General features: G+C 42.2%; 1 protein-coding gene across 1 annotated transcript; it reads right to left on the reverse strand.

Moving 5' to 3' along the window:
* Positions 1-541: 541 nt before the first annotated feature.
* Positions 542-19,179, reverse strand: LOC308370452 (uncharacterized protein; the record flags this gene model as incomplete). Its single annotated transcript, XM_080845101.1, has 21 exons — positions 542-938; positions 1,027-1,130; positions 1,207-1,372; positions 1,455-1,582; positions 1,664-1,886; positions 2,108-2,269; positions 2,887-3,012; positions 3,249-3,397; positions 4,596-4,840; positions 5,577-5,738; positions 8,070-8,149; positions 8,794-8,955; positions 9,439-9,642; positions 9,766-9,914; positions 10,892-11,133; positions 11,474-11,600; positions 14,749-14,920; positions 17,746-17,904; positions 18,065-18,190; positions 18,291-18,439; positions 18,929-19,179. 21 exons carry the CDS (start codon positions 19,177-19,179, stop codon positions 835-837), a joined length of 3,390 nt encoding a protein of 1,129 aa, XP_080701227.1. The 3' UTR covers positions 542-834.
* Between the last annotated feature and the right edge of the window lie 5,381 nt (positions 19,180-24,560).

A 24,560-nucleotide genomic window follows, 5' to 3' on the forward strand; every position in this document is an offset into this window, starting at 1 on the left:
ACTCAGAGTCTCAAATCACTGCCTACTTTGTATTTGATAATTAAAAAAAATCAACAGATGAATTACCTTCTTTTTTTTTTTTATTAGAGAAAAAGCTTTTCCTTGTCACAATTATGACTTTCTATGAACAATCGATGCAGCTTGCATTTCAACATAAAATGGATGTGTAAAAAAAAGTTGAAAATAAAAAAATATCGATTATTAACTTTTCTCAATCGAGACACAATCGTTCCAGAGAGAATCGAGATAAATTGAAGAATCGATTATTTTTGCCACCCCTAATGTTGCTGACTCTTTACTGGATTAATGAACCTCAATCCATTTTACTTATGCAAACTCTGAAGGAGTCATGCTGTTGTTGGAGGGTCAACATCTCCACAGCATTCCTCGGGCAGTGCCCACACAGAAAGAGCAGAGCAGTTTGGAGCTTGAAAGGCTGCAGAGTTTATTTGGCAGACAGTAATTGACAGCACAGGTAAAACATAATAGTCCACTATATATACTGTATGTGTGTGTTCCTGGGGATCAAAGCCATGACCCTAGCATCCAATTACTCTATCAGTTAAAGGAATATAAGAGAATTGTGAAATCTGATTTTTGCTTGTCCACTGTTCAGAAACCTCTGGACGTTTTCTTGGACAGACAGCATCTACTGGGTGAATCTCTTCCAGTGCAACACACACTCATGGAACCAACTGATCAGGGGACAAGAAGGTACAGCCAAGGGGTCACACAATGGCCCAAGCTTGATTGGACACCATTTTATGCATCAGTCAGTGCACAGGGATTATGGGATGTGTCATCAGTCATAAAGCATTGAAGTGAAGTCGTCTGCTAGTAGCAGTCGAGCCACCCATAGTTGAGGAGGGTGCGTGCCACCCTTCTGTAGTAGTAGTTGTACTCCACCTGTCTTGGGCCATTGGAGAAGTAAAGAAAACCTGCAGGAGACAGATTATGAAGAACAAATGTACCTCCCTGAAAGAGTCGCACATGGTTTTTTAGTGGTGTATTTCAGATGTCTCTTACCATAATTGGCAAACGCAGCATCCACTCTGGAGCCAATCCCAGGGAAGCCAAGAGATATAGACTTTGGGTATCCTGAGTTCATTTGGCCTCTTCTGTCGTCATAGCTACAATGATGCAGGACAGTTAGTGGGGTTACAATCTGTTCTGTAAACAGGTCCTTTTTAAGTGATCATCACATACCTCCAATACTGCCTTCCCACAAAGAAGAACGTGGTCCTTGAGTTGGGCTCGTACACAGCAGCATCTAGCTTGCTCACCGTCGTGGGGAGCCCCAAGCTGCTTAATGTTTTTGGATAACCTGGCAAACTGCTTCTGTCATGTGTCTTAATTCCCCAGAACTTGTTGCCTGTGAAAATGCAGTGTTAACAAACCTCAGACTTCATGGAAAATACTTCGTTATTTCCCACTATCTGTATGCGGATGAGCACCTTGGAAGAAGTATGCTGCAGTCAGCGGGACTTCATAGGCGGCGTCCACATAGGTGATCTGGGGCCAAGTGGTCTGCACTTTGGTTAACTGAATTCCTTTCAACATTGTACTTTTCCTCCAGTAGTATCTGAAAACATATTCAAATATAAACATTTGGCACACAAACACAAAAGAGATAGAGCCAACGTTATATGTTCTTGTCTCTTACCCATTCTTGAAGAAGTAGAGATCTCCATTAATTGAGGTGGCAGCATCAAACACTAGACCGCGGCTGCACTGCTCATCTTTAGGGTTGGGCCCAGGATCTGGTCTTGGGTCAGGCTTTGGGTCAGGCTTTGGCTTTGGCTTTGGCTTTGGCTTTGGGTCAGGCTTTGGTTTAGGACCAGGACCAGGAGCGGGTTTAGGGTCAGGAATGGAACCTCTCCGAACACCTTACATTTCAGCCAAAAGATATGAATAAAAATAAGATAACATACAATAATACAATTAAGCAATTGACACGAGTGAGAGTGGGGTTGGTAAGGGAAGTCCCCACAGCTGTGATTCGGCTGTAGGTAATCACTAAAAATCACTAAAATCACTCACTAAAAGCAGGTTATCACGACAGTTCTACTTCAATATAGTGCAATATAATATAAAATATAATTAGTACCATACAAACTCTGAACCCCTTGCACGTCATCATTAGGCAGCTTGTATCCGTAAGTGTTGACATACTGATAGGTGGGGAACATGAGGGCTGATCTGTCCCTGGAGTGGTCCAGTCCCAGAGCATGACCAAACTCATGAGCTGCCACCAGCAGCAGGTTCACTCCTGAGGGGGGGCACAGACAACCTCAAGTCCAAGGGAGAACAGACCCTTAAGGGACCCAGTTACTCTTCATTTAAACGAGGGAGCACAGACCCTTAAGGGACCCAGTTACTCTTCATTTAAAAAAGGGAGCACAGACCCTTAAGGGACCCAGTTACTCTTCATTTAAACGAGGTAGCACAGACCCTTAAGGGACCCAGTTACTCTTCATATAAATGAGGGACCCAGTTACTCTTCATTTAAACGAGGGAGCACAGACCCTTAAGGGACCCAGTTACTCTTCATTTAAACAAGGGACCCAGTTACTCTTCATTTAAACGAGGGATCCAGTTACTCTTCATTTAAACGAGGGACCTAGTTACTCTTCATATAAATGAGGGACCCAGTTACTCTTCATTTAAACGAGGGAGCACAGACCCTAAGGGACCCAGTTACTAAAAACGAGGGAGCACAGACCCTTAAGGGACCCAGTTACTCTTCATTTAAACAATTGTAACCAAACATGCTTAGGATAAAATAATAACAATGTCAATTGAAGAGTTCCAAAAGAGAGTCAAAGGATAAAGAATGCATTTTCCTCCAAGAGTGAAAGACTAAAGTAGTGGGTCAGAGGTCGTCACCTCGTGAGGTCAGAGTCCAGGTCTCATCCTCATCAAAATGGGTGTCACCACCTTCCCGCTGGCCAGGAGAGTTGGCGTGTGCCAGGACACCTCCACGCCCATCAAAAGGCCAGAAGTCCCCATGATCTACAAGTCAGTGGAGGACATATGGAGGACAGTCAAGATGGGATGGACTGTTTTAGTCGTGTGTTTTTCTTCAGACAATACAGATTTAGAAAGTTAAGAGTTTGTTCCCAGAGTTTGTTTGTATCGTCAATCTGAATTCTATACAACTGGAAAATGCGAGGGAAGAACTGCGAACATTTTCAACATTTAGGCTCATTGTTAAGCTCAAGCATGATGCTCTTATTTAAGATACTTACATCCGCCTTTAAAGAGGATCATGATGTCCGCTTGGCCACTAGTAATCTGTTTGAAGTCCAGAGGAATGACATCACTGTACAGTTTGAAGGCCTGGGCAATGGTGACGTCCACCTCTCTGTGACTCAGGTCGCGGGTGTAAAGCGTTATCCTGTAGTGCAGACACATTCAGTGCGTTGAGCCCCCAGCTCACTTCCACTCAACCATAGGCATTCACGTGTACTGAGCCAGTGTTGGGAAAGTTCACTTTCTACATGAACTAGTTCATTTCATAGTTCACAAATTTTAAAATGAACTAGTTCAGTTCATAGTTCATAGTTAAAAATGTTGAACTAAGTTCACAGCTCCCAAAAAATGAACTAGTTCAATTCTGTTTTTCAATATGTTGCGAGCTAAAAAAATTCTAAATCTCTATATGTCTGCAATACCGCTTTCGGCCTCTACGCAACTTCGGCGCTCTCATACTTGCCAGGCATTGACAGTAAACGAAAGCACACGCAGCGATTGGAAACAGGACTGTTAAATGTGTGTTTTTCTCCTGAAGGTCTCTAGAAATCTGGCACCTCATTGTACGAAATTAAAAAGAGTGAGCGTGCCGTTCACAGACACCAGAATGAACGCGTTCACAGTATCGTTCATCGGGCAATAATACAGAACGTTCCGTTCACTTTCACCAAAGTTGTGAACGAGTTCATGAACTTTCGTTCAATGAACGCGTTCAGGTACAACACTGTACTGAGCATCCTGTGACCCACTAAATGTATATAAATACAGAATAAATACTGACTGTGAACCACTAAAAACTGTCCTTTAGAGCAGGGGTTTTCAACTGGTTTTGTCCCAGGGACCACTAGTCTGACTAGAAAGTATTTTGTGGCCCACTGATGTGCCTGCACGTCTGTGCGTGTTTGTAACCGCCGCCACGCCGCTCCCTCCCCCTTTAGGATTCTGCCAATAACACTTAAATATGTCTAATTATCAGGGTACATCGCTAGCTGCCGCCAGGCTCCCTCCCACTGCACAGATATTCTGCCTATAACACTTAAATATGTGCAGTTATCAGGGTAGATCACAAACCGCCGTTGCCACGCCCTCTCCCCTGTGCACAAATTCCGCCTGTAGCACTTGTCAGTGGGATTTCTTCGATATTTTTCATGATATTCAAGAGTAATCTGAAAATGAGTTGAAATATCAAAGAGAATTTATTAAAAAAAAAATTCAATGGTGAACTGATCAACATAGCCTCATGTCGCGAACCCCCTGCAATGCTGCCGTGGACCACCAGGGGGCTACGGACCCCCGGTTGAAAACCCCTGCTTAAGAGTACTTAAGAGTTGTACTGTATTCACCTGTAGGTAATTAGTTGTTTCTGCCACTTCGGCCGTCCTTGAAAGTGCCCGTATCGGCTGATGTCAGAGACACCGCATCTTGGCGCCTTCATTACCTCAATGGTGTTGTTATCCAGACTGCCCGTCACCTCTAGGCCATAGAACGACTGCATCGCCTCCAGGTCGTCTTTGAAAGAATCGTTTGTTATACTCCTCATTGTTATGTTCAAAGTCATGACATCTCCGAAGAACTGCTCTAGATAGGTCTGGAGAGGAGAGAACAGGAGAGAACAATGAAGAACCGCTCCAGATACTGTAGATCTCGAGAGGAGAGAACAGGAGAGAACAATGCAGACTGTGGAATTGTTCAAAAAGCAAGGAATGCATTCATCTTGTGGCAAACAAATATGGACATGTTACATAACAAAGAGAAAGAGCAGAAGACCTGAAATGTCCCAAAAACGTTTAACGTATATATATATATTACAGAAAATACATATATAGGCAGCCGTGGCCTACTGGTTAGGGTTTTGGGCTGGTAACCGGAGGGTGGCCGGTTCGATCCCTGACCAGTAGGAAAAATGTGGGCGTGGGAAGTGGTAGAGCACTGCTCTCCCATGCCCACATCCACGGCTGAGGTGCCCTTGAGCAAGCCACCTAACCCCGATCACTGCTCACCGGGCGCCGCCAATGGCAGCTCACTGCTCCGAGTTAGTGTGTAACCTCACTTCACTGTGTGTGTGTCACTTCCCTGGATGGGTTAAATGCAGAGGTGGATTTCAGAGTGTGTGTGTCTACACCACCTCTGCCATAGAGAGGACTTTCACTTCACTTTCATATATATTACATAAATACATATATTACAGAAAAGGCGAAAGCATTCAGCAACAGGTTAGTTTAAGTTCCTCTTGCTTGTCACTCATTAACCTACAGTTGCATACAAAACCGATTACTTGGTCCGAACACATGTTGCAAATACAATATTATGGAGTATTGTTTTACCTCAGCGAAGGTTTGATCATCTTGAGGTGCAGCTGTCTCTGAGCTGGAGATGGCCACAGGGGCCGCCTGACTCCAGGCTGCACACAGCAGTAGTAGAAGAGAAACCCCACACAGCTCCATGCTTTGCTTTGCTTCTTCAACATACATCTGCCTTATATAGAGCTGAGCGCAACCCAGCACATAGAAAACAACAGCGAGAGCCAGATGCCAAGAAAGATTGTGCATTCCTCTCACTGTTGGGACAGGCCTTGTGCTGATTGGGAAATCTGACCTTTCAAAATAAGGTGTGGCTAAGATTTATTTTCTTGAAAATGTATTCACTATTTAGTGTCCTTTGAGTGTTCTTGTTTTTGTTTGTCAGCACATTCAAGGGGAGAAGTGATCCAGCTCTGAGTTCAAAACAGAGCGGAGAAGAACGCAATCATCTTTTCTCCCAATACAGTGGACCCGCAGACCAACCAGTCCATGTCCTGCTCATGTCATACAGGTTGAGCACATGAATGCATTCACTTCCTGAGAAAAAATAACATTACGGTAACCTATACACAAAGGTTTTGCTTGCTTTCTAATGTAGGTCTCCCAGAAACAGATAATACGGATGACCCGCATTTGGTCCCAAATGTCTTTGGGGCATTTGTCTTTCCCAGCATTTCCACAGGGATCTAGACACTTGTGTTTATTAGTTGTTCAGCCCCAAATGCAAAGCAACATTTGCAACGTCTTCCAATCCAGGTAATGATACTTCACACTTTCCCTTATTTACTGATAAAGCATTGAAAAACATCATGATTAGTCTCTTTAGTGGATATGTTGACAATATCTGTTTTATAAAAGATGAGACAGGAAAGAAAAAGACTTTCTTTCAAGAAGAATCATGGTGATTAATAGCATGTTCAGTAAAGAGACACACACAAGCACAGTGTTTAGCAGCACACACCCACACATCATCATTTAATAGCATATCTAGAGGTAATTCAACTCTGTCTTTGGGAGTGTGCCACCAGTTCTTGACATGATTTTTCATCACTTGGATGTTCTGCCGTGACTTGCTTCCCATTTTGCATCGGCACTGCCCCAGGGTTGGTCTGTCACCAATCAGTCCAGGTTTCTGTCTCCGCGGGGGAGCTCAAGCAGGGAGGTGAATGTGACATGCTGAGAGCTCATCAGATAAGGAAAGAGTTTCTTCTCTTGTTTGATCCAGGGGAGTGGAGGCCTACATACTTTCCAAAATCAGAGATTTCACAGGCTTTGCACATCAACAACATCAACTTTCCGCTCACAAACTAAGCGGTTTACACCAATGGAGACGTGTCCTTGTGCGGGAGGTCTGCCCGAACATGAAATCATTTATGTTTCAAAGAAAAAGGTGTTGCTCTGAAGGAACCTTCATATATGGAACTCCCACGTCTGTGCGCCGACACGACGCAGCTCATGTTTGTGTTTGGAATCTTGCTCTAACGAAATTAGCTCAGTGATTTTGTTTAGTTGTTAAATTAGCTTTAGGTCAAATGTGGTTGACATGTGTATGTTAAAATAACTTTAGATCATATTTGGTGGACATGTGTATGTTTAATTAGCTTGTGGTGGTGTGGTGGGCATGTTGCCATCAATGAAATTAGGGTCCATAATCATTGAGCCACAGCGACCTTTCAACTCCTTACTTGTTTTTATTATTTTGTATTATTATTATTACTATTATAATGACACGTTGAAAAAGATACCTATATTCTTTTTTTATTTATTTTTTATAACAATACAGATAACTCATTACATCTAAAATTGGGACACTAGACAAATAAAAATTCTAAAACCACTGTCAACAAAAATAAATTATAATTTTTCTATCTGGACAGCTTCAGCAGCCAAGCCATGCATTTGCTTTGATGGTGTAAAGAACTCTTCTCTCTCTGTAATCAAAATGATATGCCTTTGACCCAGAGAAAAACTCAATGCTTCCCTCTGCAAAACAGCAATACAATACAATATAGGTTGTCAGGTTAACAAGAAACACACAACACGACAAGCCATGCTGTACATATTTAAATATTTGAGGAGATAACTATGCAGCTTTATTTTAATTGAGCTATATGGTGTGAAGGTAAAGGTCAGTGTGCTTTTACCTTTGAACTGAAAAGCTGCATCAACTTTATCCCCAATACCTGGCCAATCAGACTGGATTTTTCGAGGAAATCCAGAATCCATAACACTCAGAGCTTCGTCATATCTGTTAAACAAAACTGGCATGTTTGACTTCAGCAGCAGGAGCTTGTAGCCCTCGCTAGATGGCAGACTTTAGCTTTTGAAGCATGAAGTAGGAAATCAAACAGCCCAACAAAACACTGCTACTTTGGATTTTCATCTTTCAAGTTCATATCACCTCTTACTAGAAAGGAAATGTAAATCAGAGCCTACATACCTGTAGTAAACATGTCCTGTAAAGAAATAGGTCTTCTTATATTCTCTCAAATGAACAGCAGCATCAATTCTTTTCACTGTCGTAGGGAATCCATAATCATAGATTGAGCCGCCGTAACTTTTCGTCTTAAGCTTTTGAACCATCCAGTATTTAGGACCTGCAACACGAAGCCAGGTTATGTCATGATAAAGCATATAACACACACACACACACATAGTACACACATATACTGTTGATTTGACTGTCCTTCTGTGTTAGTGAGTTCTCATCTACTCTAAGTGTTTGATCAAATGTGTGATATCCTGTCTACTGTGTTGTTGTTGAGAAGTCTGGATAAGGTCTGTCAGGCCACTTTACCCGTGAAGACAAAGGTGACACCGGTGTGTGGGATGTTATAAGCAGCATCCACAGATCTAACGCTGGGGAGAAGTGTGCTTATGAGGCCCTCTCTCACTCTGCTCCAGGACATCCTCCATGGCGTCCTTAGCCACATGTAACTAGAGCAAGGGCAGAAGTGTACCCTTAGCAAGACTGGAGGAAAAGATTCTTTATTTTTATTTATTGCAAAATGTCACAGAAGATTTGTGAACCTGCCCTTGAAGAAAAGAATCTCATTCCCAAGCATCGTAACAGCATTAATAGAAAAGTTGGGCTGGCACTTTTTGGGGATGGTTGGTGTTTCTGGTTTCGTGATGCGCTTTCCTGTAACATAAAAGTAAATGTGGCACATTTCAGATGCAACCATTTTTTACTATAACACAACCATTTGTTTGTTGTCAACATGACCATGTTTATGCTTACCATAGAGTGCCTGAATTGCAAGTGTGTCATCTCGAGGCAGTCTGGGGCTGGTTAAAGAGAACCTTTTATACTTGGGATACATGAGAGCCGAGGGGTCTTTAGAGTGGGAGAGGCCCAGGGAGTGACCAAGCTCATGGACGGCCACAGTCAACAGGTTATAGCCTGTGATGGGGAGAGGTCACAGGTAAAATCTCAGCTTCTCTACTTTAGGTTCAAACACTATTGATGGACCTGGTTTACTCTGTCCTGTTCTCCATATTTCATCATCATCATCATCATCATCATCATCATCATCATCATTCTCTACTTTAGGTTCAAACACTATTGATGGACCTGGTTTACTGTGTCCTGTTCTCCATATTTCATCATCATCATCATCATCATCATCATCATCTCATCATCATCATCATTCTCTACTTTCGATTCCAACACTATTGATTGACCTGTTTACTGTGTCCTGTTCTCCATATTTCATCATCATCATCATCATCATCATTCTCTACTTTAGATTCCAACACTATTGATGGACCTGGTTTACTGTGTCCCGTTCTCCATATTTCATCATCATCATCATCATCATCATCATCTCATCATCATCATCATTCTCTACTTTAGATTCCAACACTATTGATGGACCTGGTTTACTGTGTCCTGTTCTCCATATTTCATCATCATCATCATCATTCTCTACTTTAGATTCCAACACTATTGATGGACCTGGTTTACTGTGTCCCGTTCTCCATATTTCATCATCATCAAAGTGTACGTCTCCACCCATGTTGTCTCCAGGCTCAAAGGCGTGTGCTAGGACACCCTTGGGCCCATCGAAGGGGAAGAAGTCTCCATGAACTGCAGAAGGAGGGAGAGCAGTGTCATGGCAGTGTCAAAGCAGGAGGGAGGATTCTAAAGCACAAAGAACTATCTGGTCAGGATCAATGTGTGCTCAAGTGTATTCAGTGTTCTCAAACCTGCCTTTGGTTTCAAAAGAGATGACGATGTCTGCTTTGCCATGGTCCACTTTGCTGAAGTTCAGGTCTGCTGCGTCACTCCACATTTTCAGGGCCACATGTATGGAGCGTTCCACCTCCTCCCTTCGCAGATCTGTGGTGTATTTTGCAATCCTGTGGTGACAAGTACCTTAGTAAACATGTGGAGACCTGACTGATAAAGACACTGTAAATCATCCTGACAGTTAAATCCAGACTCCTTAACCCCAGGTTAGCAATCATGTGCCAGTCTTTACTACACATGCTTGAGCAATGACCTGCAGACAACTGTTGTAAAGGTAATGAATGCTAAACCTGATCCTCTCAGTTGAGTAACACATATGTGATTACATGCAAGTGTTTTGAGACAAGATTGGGGCAAATTGCTAAAGAAATAGTTCAGAGGGAGGTAATAGAGTTGTACACACAGGGTTAGTTCACCCTTTTGAGTGCCTTAAAGGAGGTTCCTAAAGAGAGGTTACTTTAACAGAGGTCATGTTATAGTCCTTCTGGGTAGGTCTGTCCTCTTGGCAGCCATCCTGGTAAGCTCCAGTTAGTTTAGTCCTGTAAAACTATGGCCTGTCTAATTAGATGAGGAGAGACCTAAATGTCTACATGTGATTGTCAAACCAGTATTCAAAAAGATCTCTGACTCATATCTAAAATCTGACAAACATTCCAAGCTAACTCATAAAACCTCTCACAAATAGGGCCACTTAGAGACAGATTTAGTTTTGCTGTGCTGAGTGCTTGTTGAGAAAGCAGTTGTATCTAAGGTACCGGCACTATGAAATATGCTGTAAATATAGAGAGAAACCCACAATTTCTATATCCCTGGACAGGGATTCCAGTCGTGAAGCACCATATGTTGTCTTACAGATCTTCTTCACATAATTCAGAGAAAGTATCTCCTATAAGGCCTGTAGTTCTGTGTGGACAGCATCATTGAAAACTGAGCAAAACGTTGCATGAGCAAATCACTTTTAATACAATTTAGATTTCCATTGAATATAGACATTACATGCGGTTTGTATCCCAGACCACAAAGCACTCAGTGAGTTTAGAATAGAAGTGCTAGGCTAGTGGTTAGCATGAAATACGGAAACGCTCACTTGTATGTGGCTGTATGGTTCTTCCACTTAGGCCGACCAGGATACAAGCGGAAGTTCTCCACGTCAGGGACCCCACACCGAGGTTCCCTCATGACCAAGAGTGTCTCAGGGGTGAGTTGCCCAGTCTCCTTCAGACCATAAAAGTTCTGCATCTCCCTCAACTTCATCTCCAGGCTGCTCAAGTCTCTGGGGCTTCGTGGACCTCCACTCGTTGGCATACGGTAGAACTTCCTCAGGTACACCTGTTTAACACATCCTCAACATTTGCATGGTGTCTTGTAGAAAAAATATTTTTTTCAGTGAATCATTGAATTTCAACTTTTTTGATATGGGCATACTGTATGTAAATGTGCCCCTTAACTATTCACTGGAGACATTAAGTGGCTCAGTGATTGTTTTTTCTTGCTAAATACATTCTAACATTTGTGTGTGAAATGCTTAAAATGGCAGACATTCATTCAAACGTACATAGAAAAGTACTTGCTTCAGCGAAAGGTAACTGCATATATTAATTTATCAGTGGCTAACAACCCATCCCTGATAAACAAGATAACAATAGGTGTGGATATGAAACACACAAACCTCAGCATAGTGCACGTCCTCCGCCTCCTGCATCAGCGGACGGGTCCAAATGGAGCTCACGCTCAGTGCAAAGCTCAACATGTGGATCCATCGCCCTCTCTGCTCCATTATTGACTTTGGGCCACAACTGTGTCAGTCCAAGGATTTATAGAGGGAACATTTGACAGTGCGTCACATGACACCTGGAAGCTCAGAAAACATCTTGTAGTCCACAAACTCATCTAAAGCAGTTGTGACACCTCCTGTGGTTAGTCTAATCTTACCTCAAACCCAGTGAAGTCATGTCTTGTTTACTTCTTTAGGAATTCAAGATGTTCAACATGAACAACAATTTGACCTCATATTTGCATAGGTTGCACACTTCTAGGCCTCTGTCTACTGATGAAGGAACCATGGTGATTTTACTATGGAGACATGTTTCGCCATTGTCTTCCACAATGTAACCCACAGGCAAAATAAATAACTTGTAAAAGCCACATTCGGGCATATCTGCATTCTGATCTCAGTCTTTGTGAAGTGTCAGCGAGATGCTGTGGTTGTGTATGCATTCAGGCAATAACATGAAGTGGCCACAGGGCATAGAAACCAGGAATCAAAATGCTCAGCCACACTTTCCCCTTTTATTGTGTTTACAGACATGGATAGACAAAAACTGTTTCTAGTTGTAAAGTATTATTCTTTAAATATTGTGTAAATATTATTATTATAAATATGCACTCAATTTCAGTTTGACATGATAAAACAGGCACTTTCAAAATGACAGTCTAATTGAAAATAAATGACAAATGCCACACAGCCATGCAGTATTCCAGTTGTAGAGATAAACATCTTGAATTATTTTTCTGTGCACCCAAGCCAAGAATTTGCCTTATCAACTCCAGTGATCTGTTTTGTTGTGTAATTGTAGTTGTATACGTCTGCCTGGGAGAATAAGTGGATAAGACCTGTAAATAAACACAAACACGGTGTGTAGATGAGTCCTAAGCAGCTGTATTAGTTTGACACTAACATGTTGTGCAATGCTAACACACACTTGAATAATAACAACATTTCAGCAGTAACCAGTAATGGAGCCAGTCCAGACCACTCTATGGTTACTCACCATCTTTAGAAATCGCAGCATTTAGAGGGATATCAATTCCAGGGAAATCATCTTTGATAGATCTGGGTAACAAGTTCTCCATACTTTTACGATTCTCATTATACCTACAAAGGTGTTACAGTCATCACTTAGTATTTCAAACATTTACAACACTCTCTTACAATTTCTCTCACTTGCTGCAATATTGAAGAATGTCTATAGATGTTGCTGTCTGCCTTACGTCCAATACTTCTGATGGGTGAAGAACAGGGTATGTCCTGTGCTCCTAAGGTGAACAGCAGCATCTATTTGTTTCACCCATGATGGAAATCCAAAGCTTCTGATGTGTTTTCGTCGTCCCTTTATTAGTGACCCCCTCATGATCCAGTATTTGGTACCTTGGCAAACACACACACACACACACACGCTGATGTTAAATCATTCATCGATAGAGGGTGTAACAGGTTTTCAAGCACAAAAGGAATAAACCGTTGTCTGTTTTAGTCTGTTGATATGTGTCTGACTTTGAGGACCTTGTAAGCTTTTATCATTTTCTTAGATCTAACTAATCCTCAGTGCTCCTTAGAAAATGACTGCATGATGATGTGTTCAGCCCTGTGCTGGAACCGTTAAGCTGCACAACTACCGACAGCCTCACTGTACTCCATGTACTCTACTGCTTCAAAGACAGACAGACAGACAGACAGACAGAACTCACTGTACTCCATGTACTCTACTGCTTCAAAGACAGACAGACAGACAGACTCACTGTACTCCATGTACTATACTGCTTCACAGACAGACAGACAGACAGACAGACAGACAGACAGACAGACAGACAGACTCACTGTACTCCATGTACTCTACTGCTTCACAGACAGACAGACAGACAGACAGACAGACAGACAGAACTCACTGTACTCCATGTACTCTACTGCTTCAAAGACAGACAGACAGACAGACAGACAGAACTCACTGTACTCCATGTACTCTACTGCTTCAAAGACAGACAGACAGACAGACAGACAGAACTCACTGTACTCCATGTACTCTACTGCTTCACAGACAGACAGCCAGACAGACAGCCAGACAGACAGACAGACAGACAGACAGACAGACAGAACTCACTGTACTCCATGTACTCTACTGCTTCAAAGACAGACAGACAGACAGACAGACAGAACTCACTGTACTCCATGTACTCTACTGCTTCACAGACAGACAGCCAGACAGCCAGACAGACAGACAGACAGACAGACAGACAGACAGACAGACAGACAGACAGACAGAACTCACTGTACTCCATGTACTCTACTGCTTCAAAGACAGACAGACAGACAGACTCACTGTACTCCATGTACTATACTGCTTCACAGACAGACAGACAGACAGACAGACTCACTGTACTCCATGTACTCTACTGCTTCACAGACAGACAGACAGACAGACAGACAGACAGACAGACAGACAGACTCACTGTACTCCATGTACTCTACTGCTTTACAGACAGACAGACAGACAGACAGACAGAACTCACTGTACTCCATGTACTCTACTGCTTCAAAGACAGACAGACAGACAGACAGACAGACAGACTCACTGTACTCCATGTACTCTACTGCTTCAAAGACAGACAGACAGACAGACAGACAGACTCACTGTACTCCATGTACTCTACTGCTTCACAGACAGACAGACAGACAGACAGACAGACAGACAGACAGACAGCCTCACTGTACTCCATGTACGCTGCTGCTTCACTGAAAGTCTCTGCCCAGAGATTCGATTGGTCAATCTTCACTACAGTGTTTGTGATGTACTGTCCTATGAAGTTTGTGTACCTGTAAATATTTTTTAAAACACATTGTACAGATATTGTTTGAAATTATGAAAAGAGTATATATAGGTGTGTACCATTGAACAGATAGGCAGTTGATCTTTGTGGTACAGAGTAGGCAGCATTGATGTTTGAGTCAATTCTCGGCATGAAGTTTTGGATAGGTCCCTCTTTAATGCCGTATTGGCCCTCATGCTTGATCCACAAGTACCTTTATTCAACAAGAAACAGAAACATTTTACGTAATTATAATCCAGTATAAATGATGTGTAGGCTTTCAGTGCTTTGCATTCTTGATATTCTTAACATGTGAGCATGAGAGAGCAGTCTGAACAGTGCCTTAGTCTCCCATCTTACCTGTCTTTGAAGAAGAAGAGTGCATCCCTGAGGTCTGTGACAGCATCAAAAGAGAGGTTTGGGTCACACGTCTCCTGCAGGGCCTGGGGCTGACGGCGGCCCATGTGGAAGGGGTTGAAACGGGGATGCCAGATAAATCTGGAAGGGTTGTACGACCTCTTTCTCTGCGGCCCTACGAGGAATATGGTTTACTCCTCATATTTATATTTTTATGGATTCATTGCATTAAAGCAAACATTTTATTGACTTACATCAATAGTGACATTCATTTAGAACATTCCGTCCACTTAATAATAAACCCATTATACACTTTGCAAGGAGAATCCTTAACTAACTTACCACAATTTCATGAACAAAGATGAACAAACCATTAATTTCAACATTCAAGAAAAATCAAGTCATACTAGGTCCTGTCATTAACAGTCTAAATTCTTTATGTTTTGTTGTGTTACCACAAATCATTTTTGTGAGAGGATCATTCAGGTAAAGCATTGACATTACTCAGGCTGAATTTAGACGGAGCCTAGTTTCACTGAATCGGGCTCATTTTTCACACAAATCGAATCTTTTAATTCCGTAAGGATGGAGCCTGGTAACGAGAGATTTGCGTAAAGACGGAGCCACCAGATTGGGTTGAACAGGCTGAAGAATATACCCCACGCCTGTTGGTGGCGCTTTAGTGCTGCTACAGACAACTGAAAAAACGTGAAAAACGTAGAAGAAAAGACTACACAGCACACGGTAAAGGAGCACAGCACACAGATAAACACATTACACAAGACATTCAAGCTCCAATTAGCAACATTACATTATGGTGGTCAATAAAATCAGTGGTCAGACTAAAGGTTATGCAAAAAAGGAATTCTATTTTCTATTGAAAATAAAGAGTTTGGAACAGTACAACATGACATGTCTGTCATCCCATTTCCCATGAGGCTTTGCTCTGACCATTTTACATCAATTTATGAATAAAAAAGCAAATTAAATCGCTGGCCAATTTATATTTGTGGTCATGAAAGTTATGCAACATCTGAATAAAAAGAATTAGATCAAGATAGGAGGCTAATCAAAAATCAGTAGGCTGGATTAATGAGAGTGAGTTCGAGACACACCATGGGCCCTATCTTGCCGATCAGAAACGCAAGTAGGACGGCGCCAAGCGCAAGTAGCTGTGTGGGCGGCTCTATGGCGCAGTTGCTATTTTAACGGCGGAAAAAACACACTTGCGTCCAGCGCAAGTGTCAAAAGGGTTGGTCCAAAGGAGGTTACTCAGCCATAGGTGTGGTTTGGGCGTAATATGCAATAAACCAATCCGAGCGTCATTTCACATTTCCTTTAAGAGCGAGGAGCGCATAGTCCATAGCGGCTTGTTATTTTGATGGCGGAATTACCTGGTGGTAGACCGGAAAAGTTCACAGCCGAGGAGACCGACGTGAGATTTACACAAATTTTTTGGCAAGTCATATATAATTTCAAGGAAAATAAAGTATTTACCACTTGAGGAAATCATTGTGATATCCATATCCGAGATATTTTAAAAATAGGCATACATCTAGCGTAGCCTACACATTGACCCAAATGATTCAGGTTAATTGAAGCTGCGTGACATTTGATTTATTGTATGGCTTTGTAAAAAGCCGGGAGATAGATATATATGGGGATGCGAGAAACCCTCCAAAAGTAAGCAAAGTCAAGCAAGCATGTCAAGATATTGCCGTGATTGTTTCTGCTACGGGGCACCCGAAAACGTTGCCGAAAACGCTATAATGACGTCCGGAGACGTGGGACATCCAAGCTGGAAGGTAACACACGTTCTCGTGCCTTCACGGGAGGTGGATCTGCCTCGACCCAGGATCTGACGGCAGCAGAGGACATCGCCACGTCTACCCTCACGCCTGAGAGCCTGCAGGGATTTGAGGGCATGGAAATCGGCACCCAAGCCAGTGCACCAGCTGACCAAACCCAAGGTACATAAATAAAGTCCACATACACAAAGATGAGTTTACAAGATTTATAATAATACTGGCATTAAATAAATGCAACAAAGCCATACAATAAATCAAATGTCACGCAGCTTCAATTAACCTGAATCATTTGGGTCAATTGTGTACGCTAGATGTATGCCTAGTTTTAAAATGTCTTGGATACGGATATCACAATGATTTCCTCATGTGGTAAATACTTTATTTTCCTTGTAATTATATATGGCTTGCCAAACAATTGGTGTAAATCTCTCGTGAAGACGACAGAAGTAAAGTGTAGCCTATAGGTCCTATACTGTGCGGGCAAGCACATGCGCCCTTAAAATAGCGTTCTGAATACGCGTTACAGACTTTAGACATTGCGCCTCACATTAGACCAGCTTTTTTTTGGTCAATGGCGCACGGCGCACGGCGTTGTTTTGAAACTGCAAAATACCACTTGCGCCAGAGAAACGCCTTCTCTGTTCCGCCCCCGCCCATGTCGACGCAAGTTCATTTCGAAGCGCGCCTCTGGAGGGAAAATCGCGCTGTGCGCCGGGTGCAAGATAGGAATTATACATGCGTCGGTGACAATGTCAATTGCGCTGGGTGCAAGATAGGGCCCCATGAGTGAGATGTAAAGCGACGTCATCAGGTTGCGTGAATCCGTGCACACGAACACCAGCCCCGGTATCTATTCAAATATACTTATTTTCTACCCCCGATTCGGATCGTTGCGGATACCGTGTGCGGATAGAGAGTGTTCGTCTAAATGATAGGGCTATCTGTATTATGAACAGCTCGGACGCAGACAAACTAGCCTTCTTATAAACAGCACTTCAGATGTTGGAATTGCAATTCACTGAATTAAAACAGACAATCTATGACTGGTTAAAATGTGCTGTTATGTCTTGAGTGAATAAGACTAGTTTATATGACAAAACAGAGGGAAAGGGTTTCTTGTCTCATCTTTCAACATCACAAGTGCTCCCTGGGAAATAGGGTTTTTGTGGTGGAGTTGTTGGTATTTCCATACCATAGAGTGCATTCAGGTTCATAATGTCTTCACTGGAGATTAAGATCTTCTGGGCCTGGGAGCTGTAGACTGGGTACATCAGAGACTTGGGGTCTCTTGAGTGCCGCAAACCCAAGGCGTGCCCAAACTCATGGGCGGCCACTAGAAACAGGTTGAAGCCTAAGACAACAAACACAACAAAACAAGACATGCCTTAGCGTGTTGCCACAGCGGTTGGGGTTTGGAACGACCTTTTTAAACAACAAAGACTATGTACACCTCATGAATCCTCTCGTTATGGATCTATGCTCCCTCTGAAATGTGAGTTTAGTGGGGCTACCTTTTGATCCCGCTGACCAGTATTCATCATCATCAAAGTGAACGTCTCCACCAATCCCCTCTCCAGGTCCAAAGGCATGAGCCAGTGTACCTCCTGGACCGTCAAACGGGAAGGAATCGCCATGCTCTGGGGTTGTTACAAACACAGATGCGCTGGTGGAATATCTGTTTTTAGAAGGTCATGTGCCCTTTGAGGCTTGGAGCAGTTGCCCGACCCAAATTCGTACCTCCATAGTTAAACTCCACCATGATGTCCGCCTTGTCAGAGTATGACCTCACGAACGTCAGCTGACTGGCCCTGCCCCACACAGCCAAAGCAGAACTGATCAGAGAATCCACCACATGAGCGGGCATATCACTGGTGTACCTACCAATGCTGAGACACAAAAACACATCAGGAACATTATTGCAATAAAGGTTACGATAATATTTTTATTGGTGATGATTTCAAGAGGACCTTTTTATGCTTTTCCGTTTTTTCCACTTTGTGCAGGTCAACAGCCCTCAAGGTTATAAAGCCCAAAGGACATGCCAGAGGGAGTAACTCTCTACCCCAGAAACCACTTTTCTGAGCTGTCTGAAATGCCTCAGACTGGACTTGGAATTCCAGTCCCTTTTCTTTGTTACAAGAGAATGCAATCTCATAACACAATCCTTACTGCCCACCTAGCTGACCAAACATCAAGACAGTTGGTGACATCAGACAGTAGGTGAAGATGTACAGTACAGAGATGAAAGTATGAGAAAAGTAATGTGGTTTTGGAACATTGAAATGATCATCTTTAATGAATGCAAGATTGGTATGGTATTCAGTGAATATGAGCTCTCCTCCCTCAGACCAAATACAACTCGTAGGTACTACTACCCAAAAGTGACTTTGTTCTTCTCCCAGCGTGTGAGTGTGCCATGGCTGTAGTCCTCCACATCTGAGACCCCACAGCGAGGGGTCCTGATCACCTCCAGAGTCTGGGCGTCCAGGCTGCCTGTGAGGTTGAGCCCAAAGAAGCTCTGCATGTCTGCCAGTTTGGAGGAGAAGGAGGGATCGCTTCGCTTCGTGCGGGTCAGTGGCTCCCTCTCAAAGTTGTAAAAGTGCTGCAGATACTCCTGAAAGTGCATGATGCAGAAGAACATGAGTAGGTTTAGCTAATGCTAATTCCTTCATTTCCCTCCCATGCACAAAGGTGCTCTACTTTAAATTGTAATTTGTTTCTCTGACATTCCATTTTCAAAAAACATTGAGCTATATATCTAAATATTACGCAATAAAGCAATAAAGCACTATGTGACATATCCAAATGTCCAAAAATGCACATATCACCTCATTTTACCTCTGATATACCCCATGTCAGTTATGGATGAATCGACAGAGATACGGAATAGAGATAGAGAAAAGAGAGAAGAGCAGCAGAAGACAGTGCTATTCTACACAGCTGCCACTGCCACTAGAAAAACAGAAATGGGCTCAAAGAAATATTTACATGAAAATCGCTGCTGCCAAAGATGTGATTGCATGATAGTTTCTCTCTAACCATGAAAATGGCTTTGTTATTCATGTTCACTGTTCACACAGATTCAAATGCACTAAACTGCTTCTCAAATGTTTAAAAAGATCCAAAGGCTTTTACCAATGTAGTACCCTAGATAAGCTTTAATTTCCCATTCTGAATAATTATAAATATGCTGACTTACGGTTGCCAGAGCCAGGTCCCTGGAGGTCTGGTCTGGGTGCATGGAAACCTCTTCTCTGGGGACTGATGGTGCAGTCAAACACACACCACAGAGCCCTGAAGCAAACACACATAGCCAATGAAACCCAAGCTGCATCTTCGAACTATAGAATAAAGCACTGAACTTCACTATTTTAAGAACCTGGAGTGGAAAGCCATTCTAGATGGGTATGTCCTTAAACATGTTATTATGTCTCACATGACGCCAAAACCAGGAAAACCTCAATCAGGAGCCTGGTATTAGGGAGGGGTTTGGGCAGGTCACAGGGAAATATGTGTGTGGGGACTGAGAAATGATTTCAAACCTAATTAATTTCCAATTCAAAAACCTCATCCCCTGTCAGAATAAACTAGACTAAACTAATGAAAGTGGGTACTCGGAAAGGGGCTCAAATTAAGGTTTCAAAAAGTTTCAAGATTCAAACGGCACTCTAACCAAAGGCACCATAAAAACCACATGAGTAAGACTGTGCCCTTAAAATGTACTTAGACTGTACCAATCCACGCATTTCAACACCCAGTTTGAACTTTCATGACAGGCTATTTCGCAGGACTGCTAGTGGCAAACCCAGATTAAAATAACTCCGCCAACGCACGCAAGAGATAGTAAAAATAGAAAGAAACTAAAAAATTGTTTTCCCACTATAGTAACCTTACATGGACCGATTACTGCCAACTTTTCTTTCTTATGATGTGGCACATTTGGAATATTACAAAAATCTTGTTAACTGAAAGATATACTTTTCCTCAATGACTTGACATTTTTTTGTCATATTACAGTGAAAGATCCTGAAAAGAATGCAAACTGTGGAACATAATTGTGTGGCTGTCTGTGAGGCTTGAAACCAGATTGAATCTGGCCGGGCCCCCTCCCTGGCTGCAGCACGGGCAGTGAGCCAGTGGGCATACTCTGGGTGTAATTAGGCATGATTGGGAGCGCAGTGAATGGATGGTGTCAGCACAGATCCACAAACAAACTGCATCTCAGGGCTTTTCATCCACAGGGAGAAGCCTTTCGGCTCCTTGGCATCCATCTGCTTTGTCTTTTTTTTTGGTGAACTTCTGATGCGGTTTCTGCCAGTTACAAAAGATCAAGGCACAATTGCACGTTTTGCTTTGCTGTAAAAGCACTCTTCACCATGTGAGATTTTAAGATTGCCATACTAAACGAATGTGGTCGACAGCAGGAAGAAAAAGTCTTTGTATGCAGAAGTCCTAAACCGAAGAGATTATTGTTATTGTAACATGGCAGTCGAAAATGGGGATTAAACAAGCAGCAACATGTCCCTGCCTGCAGACACCATGGGTACACACATCCAGGATCTTTGCCAAACATGCTTTCAAAATCCAAATTTAAATCTTAATTAAAATGCTAATTTAGGGCCTGCCGTATTTAGGGGCTGGACCGGACAGCAAAAGATGCACCTTCGGTCAAGTAAGGCTGGCACCTGGGCAGAAATAGTCTTGATAGTGGTGAAATAGTGGTGTATTTAGCTAACGTTATTTTATTGACTTAACGATTCCCTATGAAGATGTGATTGAGGACACCTTTGAGTCTAAAGTATGCAAAACTGGTTGATAGGTGAAAATTCACCCTAGTTAGTTCAGGACTCCGGAGCTGCATGAAAGTACATTTATTAGACAGACAAACAACAGCAATTGCAATTGGGCTCCCCTCCCAGCCGAGGCTGACAGTGAAGCAATGATAAACCCTTCGCACAAGGTTTATATAGACAGAAGTTTAGCTTTCAGCAGGGATGATCACGTGGTGGATTTCTCACGTCCGAGGCTCCCTGTCTTGCAAGGATGGCAGTTTTGCACAAGGTCGGAAGAAGCACAGTTCCTTTCCTACTCCTCTGGTCTAAACATGCTCTTGTTCATATGCAGACTTAGTGGCACCTAATATTCTAGTTACACACACAGAGAGAAAAGCCATGGTCCTGCTTTCATAAGCACATGATTCATACAAGGAATATATTAATACAAGGCACTTGATTATTATATTCTTCAGTCATTAACAGTGTTTGGAAATAATCTCTATCAATCCCTCCTTTTATCCGTTTCAATGGATAATTCAAATTACAAACACAATCAAAATCAAAATCATGAATCATCTTTCTTAATGATCAATGGATTACCTCAAAATCATCACTCTGAGCTTTATCACATGGATTTTTGGAACAGAGAACATTATTGAACATCACTCCATATCATCATGTCAATCATTTTAAATGTCATCATTTTTCTCATCACACATTCGAATACTTTGCATTTGTAGGCCAACATAGTGAGCGTCGACTGTGTGTGTCATTAGCTCGCCTAGGCTTCAGATAGCATTCAAAAAAGGTTTCTTTGCTGTGTCCTTGAAGGCCTTCTGCCTTCTGCAGAACACATCGGTTGTTGAATATTACAGTGGGCAGGAAAATGTAAACAGTCTCTTTGTGGAAAGTGTGTTTGGGCAGTCTGGTTCCCCCATCGCGGATGATCTTTGTCCAGGCCCCATTGCGTACATTTGACCCAAGGCCGGTGCCTGTGTGATCAAAATGTTAACAGTACCCAAATGTAGAGCAGTACAGTTATTATCAAAAGTTCCCCACATTGTTTCATTTTTCCCTTGTAACTCCCCATAAATTCACAGAGATAGGACCGCTTCTCCCTCCCAGTCTCCACTAGGCTCTTTTTTTTTTTTTTTACCCCACTGGACAGTGTTGTTTTCTTCACCAGGTTTGAGACGAAAAATTGCCTAACGCAAAGATTCCCCTTTGTAGCTGGACTTCTATCACAGTGGGTGTCGACTTGGAAAACTGTAGAGGAAGACAGCTCCTATCCTCTGTCTCTTTCTAAGGAAGGCTTTCTCGTTTACAATGTGTTAGATGTATACAGGTAGCTCTCTCCAGTATCTGACTGTGGTAGATGTCGACGGTAGCACTTGGTATGCTCGGTCCCACTTGGGCAAGTGGAAGTGTTTTCTTTAGAGGCTGTTGATTAGGACCCAATCTCCTGGCACAACCTTGAATTCAGCCTCAAAGTGCTCCTGTGTAGGGGAGAGAAGTCTCAGAGCTTTTAGTTTCAATGCCATGTACTCTGAAAGTGTGTATTCAATTTCTTCGTCTGTTTTAGCAAATGGTTTAAGAGCTTAGGCAGTGTAGATTCTTCAATACATCATTTCAAACAGTGATATCAACATGCATGCTTAATTTCACTTATTTCAATCTAAGATTCTCAATTTGCTGTGTATAGGTCGGTTAATTCTTTTCTACCAGTCCTGCTGACTGGAGGTTGTATGAGCAATGACTGTCTATGGCTAGACAATATTTCTTTCTTTCGTTGGGATTTAACTCAATAAAATCTATAACTGAATGTTTAAACATCTTTCAAATGATAAATGATTAATCTTTCTCATAAAATAAAAACAAGAACTAAAAATATATGCTTACTATCCCCTCTTATTGAGGCATGTTTTCACCATGGCTCAATATTGCAGCATATCATTTAGTATTGTGTGTTTTTATTCTTCAAATGTGTATGTGTCAGATGGTTGTTGCAGCTCAAGGTGTTTTACACAAAGTTAATAAAAGCAAACAGCAATAGCAATACATGGAGTAAAATAATGGTCAACATCCTGATGTTCCAATAGGCTTCTTGGAGTACTAAAATCATAATAGTTAGTGATAAAAGTAATAAAACTTTCTGCTTGGTTAGTGGCCTTGTCTTCTTTGTGGTTTCCCAATGAAACCGGGTCTTTGCACGTGTGTGCGCAATCAGTGCAATTAGTTCCGCTGCCTGTGCGGAATAGTGAGGACGTAGTGGCTATGTGTTCAAGGTTTATTTGCTTGAACCATCTTTAAACAATATCTAAATCTCTTCTGGAAAAAGGCATATCTCGTAGGTCAGCTCTGGCTGCCATAATTTTTATCTGTTTGTGCTGTACGTAAAAGTATAGCTGGCTTAAATGTCACGCAGTGGTCAATAGTGATATGAGGCTGTGAGAGCAAAACAAAATTAAATAGATAAGCATGTGGAACTTTCAGTGTAAGTGTCTGTTTAGTTCAATAGGAGCAGAGGCCTGCACCGCCAAGGCTGCAGCCACTACTGCTTGTAAACATTCAGACATTGCTTGGGCTACTGGATCTAGCCGTGTTGAATAGTATGCCACTGGTATCAACTTAAAGTCCCCACTTATGCATTAACACAGATTTCATATAACCTTATTTTTTATTTTTATTTTTTACAGTCTACAGCTTGTACGAATGGCTTTGTCGTGTATATGCTAAGACATCATTTATATTCTAAATAACAGTTGTTTTAACTGCTCAAATGCCTGCTCCAGCTGACACAGGTTAAGAATAAAGTAAACTCTGCAACATTTGTGTTTCTAACGCATGGTTAGGAATCCATTATCTACAGAATTAAGTTAATCCCAGAAAATACATAATTTATTTCTTTGTCTGTGGCTGAGGTGCTTTTTAAAGAAGCTGCTCATTTTGTGGCCTTGTTTCTGCTTAAATCTTAACAACGTCAGGGTATGTTGTCTACAGGTCTTCTTATCTGGAGGAACAGCAGATTCTTTTGAGCCAGCACTCAGCCCCCACCCAGCCTGTGTTAGTCCAATGCATCAATCTAGGTTAATGTAGTTAGTGTGGCAGGCTTACATTCTCTTTAAATCTTTTTTTAGTGGCTAAACAGTGTATATTCTATACATAACATTTTGGGACAACATTATTTAATTTATTCTAAAACCCATGTATTGCTGGAACAATTGCAATGCCC

This window comes from Sprattus sprattus (assembly GCF_963457725.1).
Source record: "Sprattus sprattus genome assembly, chromosome: 9".
Classification (NCBI taxonomy): domain Eukaryota; kingdom Metazoa; phylum Chordata; class Actinopteri; order Clupeiformes; family Clupeidae; genus Sprattus; species Sprattus sprattus.